A 15,139-nucleotide genomic window follows, 5' to 3' on the forward strand; every position below is an offset into this window, starting at 1 on the left:
CATTGTTGACTGGCAAGAAACCACCAGAGAAATGAGCTTAAATAGCGACACCCACTACTGATGGAACCAGGTGAAACAGGAAAGAGGATGACAAGTCCAATTCCACAAGCGGCCACCGGGGGAGCCCAGAATCCAAATTCACAACAGGGCTAATAATGAACGGTGCAGAGCACTATATGGCACAGCTATGGGGCCATAATGAACGGTGCAGAGCACTATATGGCACAGCTATGGGGCAATAATGAGCGGTGCAGAGCACTATATGGCACAGCTTTCTATGGTACAGCTATGGGCTAATAATGAACGGTGCAGAGCACTATATGGCACAGCTTTTTATGGTACAGCTATGGGGCAATAATGAGCGGTGCAGAGCACTATATGGCACAGCTATGGGGCAATAATGAACAGTGCAGAGCACTATATGGCACAGCTTTCTATGGTACAGCTATGGGGCAATAATGAACGGTGCAGAGCACTATATGGCACAGCTATGGGGCAATAATGAGCGGTGCAGAGCACTATATGGCACAGCTATGGGGCAATAATGAGCGGTGCAGAGCACTATATGGCACAGCTTTCTATGGTACAGCTATGGGCTAATAATGAACGGTGCAGAGCACTATATGGCACAGCTATGGGGCAATAATGAACGGTGCAGAGCACTATATGGCACAGCTTTCTATGGTACAGCTATGGGCTAATAATGAACGGTGCAGAGCACTATATGGCACAGCTTTCTATGGTACAGCTATGGGCTAATGAACGGTGCAGAGCACTATATGGCACAGCTTTCTATGGTACAGCTATGGGGCAATAATGAGCGGTGCAGAGCACTATATGGCACAGCTATGGGGCAATAATGAACAGTGCAGAGCACTATATGGCACAGCTTTCTATGGTACAGCTATGGGCTAATAATGAACGGTGCAGAGCACTATATGGCACAGCTTTCTATGGTACAGCTATGGGCTAATAATGAACGGTGCAGAGCACTATATGGCACAGCTTTCTATGGTACAGCTATGGGCTAATAATGAACGGTGCAGAGCACTATATGGCACAGCTTTCTATGGTACAGCTATGGGCTAATAATGAACGGTGCAGAGCACTATATGGCACAGCTTTCTATGGTACAGCTATGGGCTAATAATGAACGGTGCAGAGCACTATATGGCACAGCTATGGGGCCATAATGAACGGTGCAGAGCACTATATGGCACAGCTATGGGGCAATAATGAACGGTGCAGAGCACTATATGGCACAGCTATGGGGCAATAATGAACGGTGCAGAGCACTATATGGCACAGCTATGGGGCAATAATGAACGGTGCAGAGCACTATATGGCACAGCTATGGGGCAATAATGAACAGTGCAGAGCACTATATGGCACAGCTTTCTATGGTACAGCTATGGGCTAATAATGAACGGTGCAGAGCACTATATGGCACAGCTTTCTATGGTACAGCTATGGGCTAATGAACGGTGCAGAGCACTATATGGCACAGCTTTCTATGGTACAACTATGGGGCAATAATGAGCGGTGCAGAGCACTATATGGCACAGCTATGGGGCAATAATGAACAGTGCAGAGCACTATATGGCACAGCTTTCTATGGTACAGCTATGGGCTAATAATGAACGGTGCAGAGCACTATATGGCACAGCTTTCTATGGTACAGCTATGGGCTAATAATGAACGGTGCAGAGCACTATATGGCACAGCTATGGGGCCATAATGAACGGTGCAGAGCACTATATGGCACAGCTATGGGGCAATAATGAACGGTGCAGAGCACTATATGGCACAGCTATGGGACAATAATGAACGGTGCAGAGCACTATATGGCATAGCTATGGGGCAATAATGAATGGTGCAGAGCACTATATGGCACAGCTTTCTATGGTACAGCTATGGGGCAATAATGATCGGTGCAGAGCACTATATGGCACAGCTATGGGGTCATAATGAACAGTGTGGAGCATCTATTTTTATTTTTGAAATTCACCGGTAGCTGCTGCATTTTCCACCCTAGGCTTATACTCGAGTCAATAAGTTTTCCCAGTTTTTTGTGGCAAAATTAGGGGGGTCGGCTTATATTCGAGTATATACGGTACATCTGCAAAAAAAAAGAAAGAAAAAAAAATAGATGACTAATTGAGGCCTTTTATAGAGGAGGCCTGTTTCGCCCTATCGGGAGATTCTTTTAGGGTTTCCATTGAGGTAAGCTTCTAGCTGACCACATGATGTTACTAGTCTTGTTATCAATTTTTTTCTTTCTTTTTTCTCCAGGAGTTTATCCATATTACCCTCCGCAGCTGCCTATAACAACAGAGCCCAGGCTTGGATTATGCTGAAGAAATGGCAGAATGCTGTAAATGACTGTGAGCAAGCGTTGGACGTGGAGCCTGACAACGTAAAGGGTAAGATGGACATAGAGATATGTCAGACAGATGCAGATGATTTGGTAATTACACATTGCCTCTTAAAGGGCTTTTCGTGTCTCCAAGATCCTACCCCAATATGTAGTAGATGTATTAATAAATATTAGCAAATACCTTCAATTAGAAATGTAGTATAGTTCTTCTGATTCACCATGTCGCTTACCTCATGTGTACTGCATTGCAGTAGCGTAGGTGTCCATGGTTATAACCATTCTTATAGTGATAGTTAGTTAGCTGTTAGTGGTCGTTACCATGGATACGAGAGCTAGTACAATGCCCTGTACATGGGGTAAGTGACATAGTGAATCAGAGGAACTATACAGCATTTCTAATTAGAAGTATTTGCTATTATTATTATTACTACCACTACTATATATTGGGATTTGATCTTGGAAATGGGAATGCCCCTTTAAAGAGGTCAGTATGTAGAATTTTCTACTTCTGAAAACAACCAATCTTCTGTACAACATACAAAGAACTCGGTTTATTTCCTGCTGGTTTGTTTCATTGTTGTGCTAGGGATCTACTGATGGGAGGGCAATACTTTACGGTATAAGCCAGGGGCCGGACTGTGGCCTCTTGTTGTGTAATACATGTCTGCCCATTACATCATGTTTTGTATACCGACAGGCAATAACGCTTGAAATACTATGTATTCTAAGGCATGATGTAAGAAGCCAAAGGAAAAATGTAAACTAAGTTCAATAACTTTCAGTAAAATAATTATCCTCCCAAAAACAAACTTTTTTTGTTAAAAGATTTTTATTGTTTTTGTAAATAGTACATGTAGAAGTACGGTATATAGTACTGTTGCCAAGTTACCAACCTGTGAGAATACATATTAAAATTTGTTATGAATTTTAAGAAAAGCCCCCACCGGTGACCATATCCTTTAATATAGGTAATTGTAAATCACAGGTCTGATGTACGTGCAATATTTTTTCATATAATTTTTATGTAATTTTTGCAGCTCTTTTTCGACGTGCTGTGGCCAACAAACACCTTCGTAATTTCCAGGCTGCGTCCAGTGATCTGAAGACTGTTTTGCTTTTTGAACCAGAGAATCCAGCAGCAAAGGTATGGAGTCTTAGATGCATCAATTAGAGGTTAAATAATTGCCATAACAGGGTTATGTGATCCAAAACTCCACAGTGAGGACAGCAGTAGTGGATAATAATTCAATAAATGTATAGATAAACGTAAAATTGGGGAAAACTGCATATAACGTACGTTTAATAGATCCTGCATTGCACCTTCAGCTTTACTTTTGCCGAACACCATTAGTACATGTAGAATCTAGCCTCTTGTAAATGGCTAATTAGTGACACTAGTGATGAGTGAAAGTGTTATCTGAGCATGCTCGTGTCCTTATCGAGTATTTTTGGCATGCTAGAAAAATATGCTTGAGTTGCTGTCGTTGCTGTTCAACAGCCGCAACACATGCAGGTACTGCCGTGAGACATGCAGCTGCGGAGACTTGAGCATATATTTCGAGCACGCTGAAACTACTCGATTAGGATACGAGCATGCTCATATAACACCTTATCCGAGTTTACTCGCTCATCACAATTTATTACCTTTTTTATTGTGTTCACAATCTTTAGATTATTTTTGTTATAAGATCTCCTTATTCCTGCATGTAAGGATACTTTCGCATTGCATTCTCGCCCACATTCGGTGGTCCCATCGGGGCTTGCGTACGAACCCCCCTCAAAACGGGATCTGGGTGTATGTGCGGACGGGGCAATTGACTATAATGGTGCCGATAGAGTCAACGTATGCTCTGTTGTGCATAATTTTCGGGAGTACACTCTGACGGACTCTCAGACGCATTGTACTATGTCTGGGTGTCTGCCTCCGATAGACATATACGCCAGAAACGATGCGCGACAGAGCACATGGTGATTCCATCTGCAACATTTTAATCAATGGCCCTGTTGAGGCAAACGCCCAAATCCCGTTTTGTTGATGGTTCCCAATTTGCACTCACAACAAAATAACTGAGCTGCCCTTCCAGGCACAGCCATGCTCGTGTATGTATTGCGGTGCTCTGCACTGAGCTAGTTGGATGGATACTATAGCTCATTGATGACGGATACTATGGGTATAAAGCCTCAGAAGCAGTCAGCGGATAATTGTGTCGCTATGCTGCCCTTCCACATGAGTCCTATATAATCCACCATGGATGAGCTCAGCAGCCAGTAAATTTCTTACTTTATCAATAATTCGAATGGGAGGAGACAAAGGGCATTAGTAGCAACGTTCGTTTCGCCTTAGCTCAGACTTCATCTGGTGTGTAGAATTTAAATGCACTTTTCGGGTTGTCATGGTAACTATTAACAATGTATGTACTGGAGAATGCTGCATATTACAAAGTTAATTTTAAAGTTGATTTTAATCAATACATCTTGGAATAATAATAATTTTCACAGTTGGATGTGTTGAAAAAAATGTTCCCGTGCTGAGATAATCTTATACATGTGCCCCTGCTGTGCAAGAACATGGTCTGATCATATCACAATTTATTTTATTCCAACATCTGTTGATTAAAATGAACTTTGTTCATGGGACAACCCCTTTATGGGTTAGTCCTGGTCCGCTCACTTCCAGTATCGACAGGTATTGTGTGCAGGTGATGTCTGCTCTTATCTGGTGCTTCATTACTAATTATCATTCCTCTGTCCTATTCATGTCAGTTTTCGGCTTAATGTCCGGTTCCATCGGGTTCATGGTGGAGCTGTATAGACCCAATTATACCCGGTGGCAGTGTATCATAGAAGTCTCATTCCTGATCATTACTATACTGTGGCATGAATGTGGCACACACGTTCTTTCTTCACAACTTATTTTATTTCTCTAAATGTTGCCCCTGTAGAAAGTTCTGTGTGAAGTAGATGAGATTCTAGAAAAAGAGAGAGAGGAGACCGCTAAGAAAGGGAGAAGAATTATTATTCAGGACATTGAGGGCTCAGATGAAGAACATCCAGACACATCCGGGGATGAGAAAGGTAATGTCAGTGATTGTCCAGCCAAGGTCACACAAGGTCACTCAGACACACAATGGAAGGAGTGACGCGTTAGTGCATCTGTTGTCTTCATGTATGAGACCTCAGAAAGCTGCAGATGATTATCAATATTCTTTGCAAGTGTTCGTGGAGTATGAAACAGCCGCTGTGCGTCCAACCACAAACAATATGTTTGCATCCAGGACAGTCCAGAATAATGTGGCAAATATTTTGCCCTGTCTGTAAAAAAATGTAAGGCGTCCGTGCACGGTGGCTCAGTGGTTAGCACTGATGGGGTTTAGCGCTGGGGCCCTGTGTTCAATCCCACCAAGGACAACATCTGCAAGAAGTTTGTATGTTCTCCCCGTGTTTGCGTGGGTTTCCTCCGGTTTCTTCCAACGCTCCAAAGACATACTGATAGAAAATGTAGATTGTGAGCCTCAATGGAGACAGTGATGATGAGGTCTGTAAAGCGCTGTGGAATTAATGGCGCTATATAAGTGAGTAAAATAAATAATGTAAATAAAAGGAAGCAATTTGCCTCTTCAAAGGGGGAAGAGACTGGAACTCTAGTGTCACCCCTTGGAAGTGGCAATCCTAAAAGTCAATATCAACCCTTTAAAAAGCCTAGCCACATGGCTTAGGGTACCGTCACACATTGAAATTTTCATCGCTGCGACGGCACGATCCGTGACGTCGCAGCGATCGTATGAATATCGCTCCAGCGTCGTAGACTGCGGTCACACGTTGCAATCACGGCGCTGGAGCGATGCCGAAGTCCCCGGGTAACCAGGGTAAACATCGGGTAACTAAGCGCAGGGCCGCGCTTAGTAACCCGATGTTTACCCTGGTTACCAGCGTAAACGTAAAAAAACAAACAGTACATACTCACCCGTCGGTGTCCTTCAGGTCCCTTGCCGTCTGCTTCCTGCTCTGAGTGCAGCCGTACAGTGAGAGCAGAGCGCAGCACCGCTGTGATCTGCTCTCACTTTCCGGCCGGCACTCAGAGCAGGAAGCAGACGGCAAGGGACCTGAAGGACACCGACGGGTGAGCATGTACGGTTTGTTTTTTTACGTTTACGCTGGTAACCAGGGTAAACATCGGGTTACTAAGCGCGGCCCTGCGCTTAGTTACCCGATGTTTACCCTGGTTACAAGCGAAGACATCGCTGGATCGCTGTCACACACAACGATCCAGCGATGTCAGCGGGTGATCAAGCGACGAAAGAAAGTTCCATACGATCTGCTACGACGTACGATTCTCAGCAGGATCCCTGATCGCTGCTGCGTGTCAGACACTGCGATATCGTAACGATATCGCTAGAACGTCACGAATCGTAACGTCGTAGCGATGGAAATTTCAATGTGTGACGGTACCCTTAGGATAATAAGCCAGACAAGAAACTCCATTAACAAACACATGTTTCGGGTTGTTTTCCCCTCATCAGTACAAAGCAGCAGATTTTATTTAGCTGGATGAGAGGCCTCTCCCAGGGTGTGTAAAGGGAAATATTTCTCATATTGATGATCACCAAGCCGGTATAAGTACTCAGGGGGAGAAAAGGAACTTTATCACCACCTATTGGAAGATGAGTTATCCTCAAGTCATATGGAAAGGCCTTTTAACGGGTCGGTTTTGACCTTTATGATTACTACTTCCAATAGGTAACACATGTTCCCAAGATAAAAAATAAGGAAATACCCGTCTATTTTTCCAATTTTTTTTGACCCCCTAAAAGACCACTAAAATATATCTTAAGTTATGTTCTCCTTTCCATAGCAATTATTTTTATGTATTGGACATTTTTGTTTTTTTGTTTTTTTTCCTTTTACGGGGTCAGGGCTAAATACAGCCATTCAGACTGGCAGTGGCTTTAGTTTTTTTAATTGATTTAGTTTATTTCCTGCATTTATTTATTTAATTATATATATTTTTTAATTTATTCTACACATTGTGCCCCTCATAAGGAGGCAGGCCTACTGCCTGCACAACAGACCTTATCTTGGTCTGCTAAGACCCAGCAGCATCTGCTTCCACCCAGTACACAGTGATCGCATACTAACTGGGACTGGCATAGAAAGCGCTGTCAGCAATTCCTATACTTGTAAGCAAAAACAGGGCTGTGTGTACAGTGATTAGATAGGCAGAGATGGTTATAAACCACCTCTGCCTTCTGTGTGGGGATTCGGCCCTCTCTGATAGCCTGCACGCTTCTTCTGCTTACTCTACAATGACATTTTAAAATGTCATAACAATTCTATATGGATCAAATCAACTTTTTGGGCAAATACAATTCTGTTTGCCTCTTCTATTCTGCAACAATATGGCTTATAACCTATACATTGTATACATCCCTATTCATTCTGCACTTCGGAGTCCATGAGCTCCTATTAAGTGTATCCCTAAATGAATGTGTATAGAGATAGCTGTCAATCACTAAGTAAGACCCGCCCACTGGACTCCTCAGGACAATAGGGATTTCATAAAGTCCAATGAAATACTGATGTTTTTTATACCTCTAAAGTTATATAAAGTATTTATCTGTTCAGTTCATTGTGCTCTACAACATGCTGGCCACAGATAAGACTGCATGTATAACGTGACTGGTCTGTTTTAAGTAGATTTGTCACCAGGTTGCACAATACAACTGCTTACTTTATTAAAGGTAATATGTCACAAGGTTTTTTACTATGTCCTCTGAGAACAGCATGAGTGATCCCGATTCCAGCAATGTGTCGCATACTGGGCTGCTTGCAGCAGTTTTTATAAAATCAGTGTTTTATCTGCTGCAGATCTAGCAGACCTCTGACTGCTGAGCTCTATATAACAACACCTACACCACTGATTGGCAGCTTTTGTGCATACAATGTGCATAGGCAAATAGCTGCCAACCAGTGGTGGTGGTGAGGTTATACAGAGCTCATAAATGTGGAGGACTACATGGCACAAGTTTACTAGTCCTCTAGTGATAATCTCCTGCTGATAAGTCATTACATTTTTTCAAAACTATAGTAAGCAGCCCAGTAAGTTACACATCACTGGGATCAGGGTTTCTGTCTCTACAATATGTAGCTCTGAGATTAAGTGACAGATACCCTATAAATAGATTGTTTAGACTTGGTGAAGCTTTGTGTGCTTACTTTAAAAAATCCGTCATGGCTGAATAATCCTGATAAAATCAGTCCAATTCCTGATTACACAGTCATTCTGCCATAGATTTTCACAATAAGTACACCAGCTTCATTAGATACAAGAAATCTATGACATCATGTATACCATTTGCATTATGAAATTTGGTACCAGATCCGCTCTAAAGTCTTTGATTATTGACCATAAAGTATACATCTTGTATGAGAAGCTTTAACAAAGTACCTGAAAGATTGGAAAAGGAGAATAAATAGCTTTGTGAGTTATCTATGGCAGAGCAGAGCACGGCGTTGTGTCCTGCACATGTAATCGCCACTTGCAGAGCAAGATTAGTGTCGAGTCTTCATAAGCTTCATCTGTCACGTGAGGCTTTAATGACATCTGTGTAACAAGTGACAGCACCGTGAGTGTGACCTCGGTAAGTCTCAGAGTACAGCTTAACTTCATCTGCCTGTCTATCTATCTATCTACAGTTGTGTTCAAAAGTTTACATACCGCTGCAGAATTTTTGCTTTCTTGGCCTTTTTTCAGAGAATATGAATGATAACACAAAACTTTTTCTCCACTCATGGTTAGTGGTTGGGTGAAGCCATTTATTGTCAAACTACTGTGTTTTCTCTTTTTAAATCATAATGACAACCCAAAACATCCAAATGACCCTGATCAAAAGTTCACATACAGAGAAGTTGACACAAATGAGTTTGACTGGCTACTAAAGGTAACATCCTCACCTGTGACCTGTTTGCTTGTAATTAGTGTGTGTGCATAAAAGCTGAGTGAGTGACTTGTAGGATCACTACTTCCAACAGGTGGCGCTATAGAGTTCATCTCCTCTTTCTCCACAAGGAGAAACCTTACCCCTTAGACCTGGTATCCAGACAGACTCTTGCATCTTTCATCCAGCCAGACTCTTGCATCTTTCATCCAGCCACTGACGTTTCTGGATTGTGAGTCATGGGGAAAACAAAAGAATTGTAAAGGGATCTACGGGAAACGGCAGTTTAACTGTATAAAACAGGAAAGGGATACAAAAAATATCCAAGGAATTGATAATGACAGTCAGCAGCGTTCAAACTGTGATTAACAAATGGAACATCAGGGTCAGGTAGATCAACAAAAATGTTGTCCACAACTGCCAGGAAAATTGTTCAGGATGCAAAGAAACACCCCAAATAACATCAGCTGAAATACAGGACTCTCTGAAAATTAGCGGCGTGGCTGTTTCAAGATGAACAATAAGGAGGCTCTTGAAGAAAAATGGGCTACATGGTCGAGTCGCCAGAAGAATTCCACAAAATATCTCACCTTCAATACGCAAAACAGCACAGAGACAAGAATCAAAACTTCTGGAACAAGGTAATTTGGAGTGATGAGACCAAAATTTAACTTTTTGGCCACAACGATAAACGTTACATTTGGAGAGAGGTCAACAGCATTCCTACTGTAAAGCATGGAGGTGGATCACTGATGTTTTGGGGATGTGTAAGCTACAAAGGCACAGGATACTTGGTCAAAGTTGAAGGAAAGATAAATGCAGCACGTTATCAGCAAATACTGGAGGCAAATTTGCACTCCCCAGCCCGGAAGCTGCGCATAGGACATACTTGGACGTTCCAACATGACAACGATCCAAAACACAAGTCCAAGTCGACCTGTCATTGGCTACAGCAAAACAAAGTGAAGGTTCTGGAGTGGCCATCTCAGTCTTCTGACCTAAATATCAATGAGTCAGTCTGGAGAGATCTCAAGCACACAGTTCATGCTAGACAGCCCAGGAATTTACAGGAACTGGAGGCTTATTGCCAAGAAGAGTGGGCAGCTTTACCATCTGAGAAAATAAAGAACCTCATTCACAACTACCACAAAAAACTTCAAGCTGTCATTGATGTTAGAGGGGGCAATACACGGTATTAAGAAATGGGGTATGTGAACTTTTGATCAGGGTCATTTGGATGTTTTGGGTTGTCATTAGGATTTAAAAAGAGAAAACACAGTAGTTTGACAATAAATGGCTTCACCCAACCACTAACCATGAGTGGAGAAAAAAGTATTGGTGTTATCATTCATATTCTCTGAAAAAAGGCCAAGAAAGAAAAAATTCTGCCGGGGTATGTAAACTTTGGAGCACAACTGTATCTATCTATTTAGCTAGCTATCTGTCACATATCAGTTCAATTCAAATGGGCTTTATTAGCAGGACTAAAGGCCCCGTCACACGTAGCGATTTACCAACGATCACGACCAGCGATACGACCTGGCCGTGATCGTTGGTAAGTCGCTGTGTGGTCGCTGGGGAGCTGTCACACAGACAGCTCTCTCCAGCAACCAACGATCAGGGGAACGACTTCGGCATCGTTGAAACTGTCTTCAACGATGCCGAAGTCCCCCTGCAGCACCCGGGTAACCAGGGTAAACATCGGGTTACTAAGCGCAGGGCCGCGCTTAGTAACCCGATGTTTACCCTGGTTACCAAAAAAAACAAACAGTACATACTCACCATCTGATGTCCGTCAGGTCCCTTGCCGTCTGCTTCCTGCTCTGACTGAGTGCCGCCGTACAGTGAGAGCAGAGCGCAGCGGTGACGTCACTGCTGCGCTCTGCTCTCACTGTACGGCCGGATCTCAGTCAGAGCAGGAAGCAGACGGCAAGGGACCTGACGGACATCAGATGGTGAGTATGTAGTGTTTGTTTTTTTTGGTAACCAGGGTAAACATCGGGTTACTAAGCGCGGCCCTGCGCTTAGTAACCCGATGTTTACCCTGGTTACCAGTGAAGACATCGCTGGATCGGTGTCACACACACCGATTCAGCGATGTCAGCGGGACCTCAACGACCAAAAAAAGGTCCAGGCCGTTCCGACACGACCAGCGATCTCACAGCAGGGGCCTGATCGCTCTTACGTGTCACACATAGCGAGATCGCTACTGAGGTCGCTGTTGCGTCACAAAACTTGTGACTCAGCAGCGATCTCGCTAGCGATCTCGCTATGTGTGACGGGGCCTTAAGTTTCACTTTCCTCTTTCTCCAGTAGTATAGGCAGTTTCTGTTCCTCCACCAGGGAGGTGAAGTCTTGGAGGAGATTAGACAGTCTCCTGAAATGAATGTCCCTCACTGCAGAGTATTTGGGGCACCTCAGCTAGAAGTGGGCCTCATCCTCCATGGCCTCCTAAGGGCACGGCTGGCAGAGTCTGCTCTCTCGCGGTGCCTCCCGGATTCGATGAGTAGTCTGCGGGTGCTCAGTCTGTACAGACTCATGATCTGTCGCTTTTTGGGGTTTACTAGTTTCACAAGATATGGGGCCAGTTTGTATTCCCTCTAGGTTCTGATGTAACATCAGTTTCTGTGATTTGTTCATGTCGTTCCTCCAGACGCTGAGATATTCCTCTTTGCCTTTGTGTACCGTCTTCTCGATTTTGCCTTTTGTCAGGCCATGCAGGTTGGTGGCTTTGTCAGGCTGGTTTGGGGTGATTTGTGTTGGGGGGCTTTGTTTTCCTAGGGCTTCCTTGTCTAGCAAGGCTTTGTGATGGTAGGAACTTAGACTACTACTTTGTAAATGAACCTTGAATGATAGCGCCATCTTCTAGATTGCAATGTGTAGTGGGAGTCTGCCCAGCTCAGCAGGCGCTATTTGATGTGCTCCAATGCACTTGGAGGAGGTGTTTGCAGAACCCTAGGTGGGATATTTCTGTTGGCCCAGCTTTCCACGTTGACCAATTTGGGAATGAGACTGGACCCCAGACTTCGCTGCCATACAGAATGATTTGGGCAATGATGGTATCAAAGATTTTTATCCAGACGGTTACAGGTGCCTTAAGGTGGTACAGACGTCTTCTGATGGCATAGAAGGCTTTGCACGCCTTATCTTTCAGCAACTCTGTGGCTTGCTTAAAACTCCCTGATTGAGTTCTAGGCCCAGGTAGGTGTACTTTGTTAGTTTCCATAAGTGGACAGCTGTCTATTATGAAGGGGGATGGCCGTCTGGTTTCTGCTTTCTTTTCTGGAACACCATGATGTTAGGTTTCTTCCGGTTGGTTTGCAATGCCCATGTGCTGCTGAAGGTCTCTAGGATTTTCAGATTATCTTGGAGGCCTTTCTCATTTGGTGATAACAGTACAAGGTCATCAGTATACAGCAGAAATTTCAGCTCTGTGTCATCAAGGGTGAGTCCTCGTGCTGAGGAGGACTCCAGAGCTACCACCAGCTTGTTGATGTAAATGTTGAAGGGTGTTGAACAGATGCCGCAGCCCTGTGTCACTCCTCGTCTCTAATGGAAATAGGCCTTCCTCCTTCCATTTACCCTCACACTGAAGATGTTCTCTGTGTAGGCGCTTCGGATGACATCATATGTCCTACCTCCTATTCCGCTCCCCAGCAGTTTTAGGAATAGCCCTGGCTGCCACACTGAGTCAGGGCTTCTTGAAGTCCACATAGCAGGCATAGATCCTTCCATGCTTTGTATTGCGGACGTGGTTCTTGATGCAGCGTTTAGATGTGATCCGTGGTGCGATGGTTTAGCATGAATCCTGCTTGACTTTTCTGAGGACGTTGTGTTGGGTGAGGAAGGTGAGGGTCCTCTTGTTCAGTACACAGTTGAAGAGTTTCCCTAGGTTGCTGCCGACACATATTCACTGGTAGTTTGCTAAGTCATGCTTGTCCCCATTTTTGTGTATCGGGGTTATGAGTCCTTGGTTCCAGTTTTTGAGAAAGTAGCCAGCCTGCTGTACAATATTGAATAGTTTTGCTATATATGGCTGTATTTCAGCAATTTTTTTATTATTATTTATTTATAGAGCACCATTGATTTCATGGTACTGTACATGAGACAGGGTTACATACAAAGCACAGATATCACTTACAGTAAACAAACTAACAATGATAGTCTGGTACAGAGGGGCGAAGACTATGCCCTTGCTGGCTTAAGGCTGAGTCACACATAACGATATCGTTAACGATATCGTTGCAACGTCACGCTTTTGGTGACGTAGCAACGATCCCGCTAATGATCTCGTTATGTGTGACAGCGACCAACGATCAGGCCCCTGCTGGGAGATCGTTGGTCGATGGGAATGATCAGGACCTTTTTTTGGTCGCTGATCACCTGCTGTCATCGCTGGATCGGCGTGTGTGACGCCGATCCAGTGATGTGTTCACTTGTAACCAGGGTAAATATCGGGTTACTAAGCGCAGGGCCGCGCTTAGTAACCCTATATTTACCCTGGTTACCATTGTAAAAGTAAAAAAAAAAACAGTACATACTCACATTCTGATGTCTGTCCCGTCCCCCGGCGTCCACAGGGTTAAAACTGCTTTCGGCAAGAGCGCTGCTAATATGCATGCGCTGCTGCCGAGAGCTTCCCTGCACTGACTGTGTCAGAGCCGGCCGTAAAGCAGAGCACAGCGGTGACGTCACCGCTGTTACTGCCGGCGCTGACACATTCAGTGCAGGGAAGCTCTCGGCAGCAGCGCGTGCATATTAGCAGCGCTCTTGCCGAAAGCAGTTTTAACCCTGTGGACGCCGGCGGGGGACATGACAGACATCAGAATGTGAGTATGTAGTGTTTTTTTTTAACTTTTACAATGGTAACCAGGGTAAATATCGGGTTACTAAGCGCGGCCCTGCACTTAGTAACCCGATGTTTACCCTGGTTACCCGGGTGCTGCAGGGGGACTTCGGCATCGTTGAAGACAGTTTCAACGATGCCGAAGTCGTTCCTCTGATCGTTGGTCGCTGGAGAGAGCTGTCTGTGTGACAGCTCCCCAGCGACCACACAACGACTTACCAACGATCACGGCCAGGTCGTATCGCTGGTCGTGATCGTTGGTAAGTCGTTTAGTGTAACTCCAGCTTTACATTCTACAGGATGGTGGGGAAGAAGACAATAGGTCGGGGGTTGCAGTAGCTCCAATGATGGCAAAGTGGTCATTGCAGGTTGTAAGCTGTCTTGAAGAGATGGGTTTTCAGGTTCTGTCTGAAGGATCAGAATGTGGTGCTTAATTGGACATGTCAGGGCACAGAATTCCAGTGGATGGGGAATATTGAGGAGAAGTCTTGGAGGCGATTGGTGAGGAACGAAAAAGTGTGGAGGAGAGAAGGAGGTCTTGTGAAGACCGGAGATGACGTGAGAGAAGACTACGGGAGATTAGCTTGGAGATGTACAGAGGAGAAAGGTTATGGATGGCTTTGTTGGACAGTGTTAGCAGTTTGAAGTGGGAGGCAATTAAGGGATTTGCATTGTGGGGAAGTGGAGGAGTAGTGCTAAGAGAGATGAACTAGTTGGTCAGCAGAGTTAAGCACGGACCGGAGAGGTACAAGAGAGTTAGCAGGTAGGCTGCAGAGGAGGATGTTAAAGTAATCGAGGCGGGAGATGATGAGAGCATGCACAAGCATTTTGGTAGAGTGAGGGTTGAGAAAAGGATGGATTCTGGAGTTATTTTTCAGCTGGAGTTGGCGAGATCTTGGATGTGCGGTTTGAAGGACAGGTTGGAGTCAAGGGTAACTCCAGATTTCTGGTACAGGGAAGAGTGTGGTGTCATTTATTGTG

At 44.4% G+C, this 15,139-nt stretch overlaps 1 protein-coding gene across 4 annotated transcripts in view; it reads left to right on the plus strand.

The window, feature by feature from the left end:
• The window catches only part of SPAG1 (sperm associated antigen 1), a 99,303-nt gene that overhangs the window by 37,466 nt on the left and 46,698 nt on the right, over positions 1 to 15,139 (plus strand). For all 4 annotated transcript variants that reach the window (XM_077270908.1, XM_077270911.1, XM_077270910.1 and 1 more), the window contains exons 8-10: positions 2,293 to 2,423; positions 3,415 to 3,521; positions 5,320 to 5,452. In XM_077270908.1, coding sequence (XP_077127023.1) covers positions 2,293 to 2,423; positions 3,415 to 3,521; positions 5,320 to 5,452 — 371 coding nt within the window. The remainder of the gene's footprint in view (positions 1 to 2,292; positions 2,424 to 3,414; positions 3,522 to 5,319; positions 5,453 to 15,139) is intronic.

Source organism: Ranitomeya variabilis, chromosome 6 (genome assembly GCF_051348905.1).
Source record: "Ranitomeya variabilis isolate aRanVar5 chromosome 6, aRanVar5.hap1, whole genome shotgun sequence".
NCBI lineage: Eukaryota > Metazoa > Chordata > Amphibia > Anura > Dendrobatidae > Ranitomeya > Ranitomeya variabilis.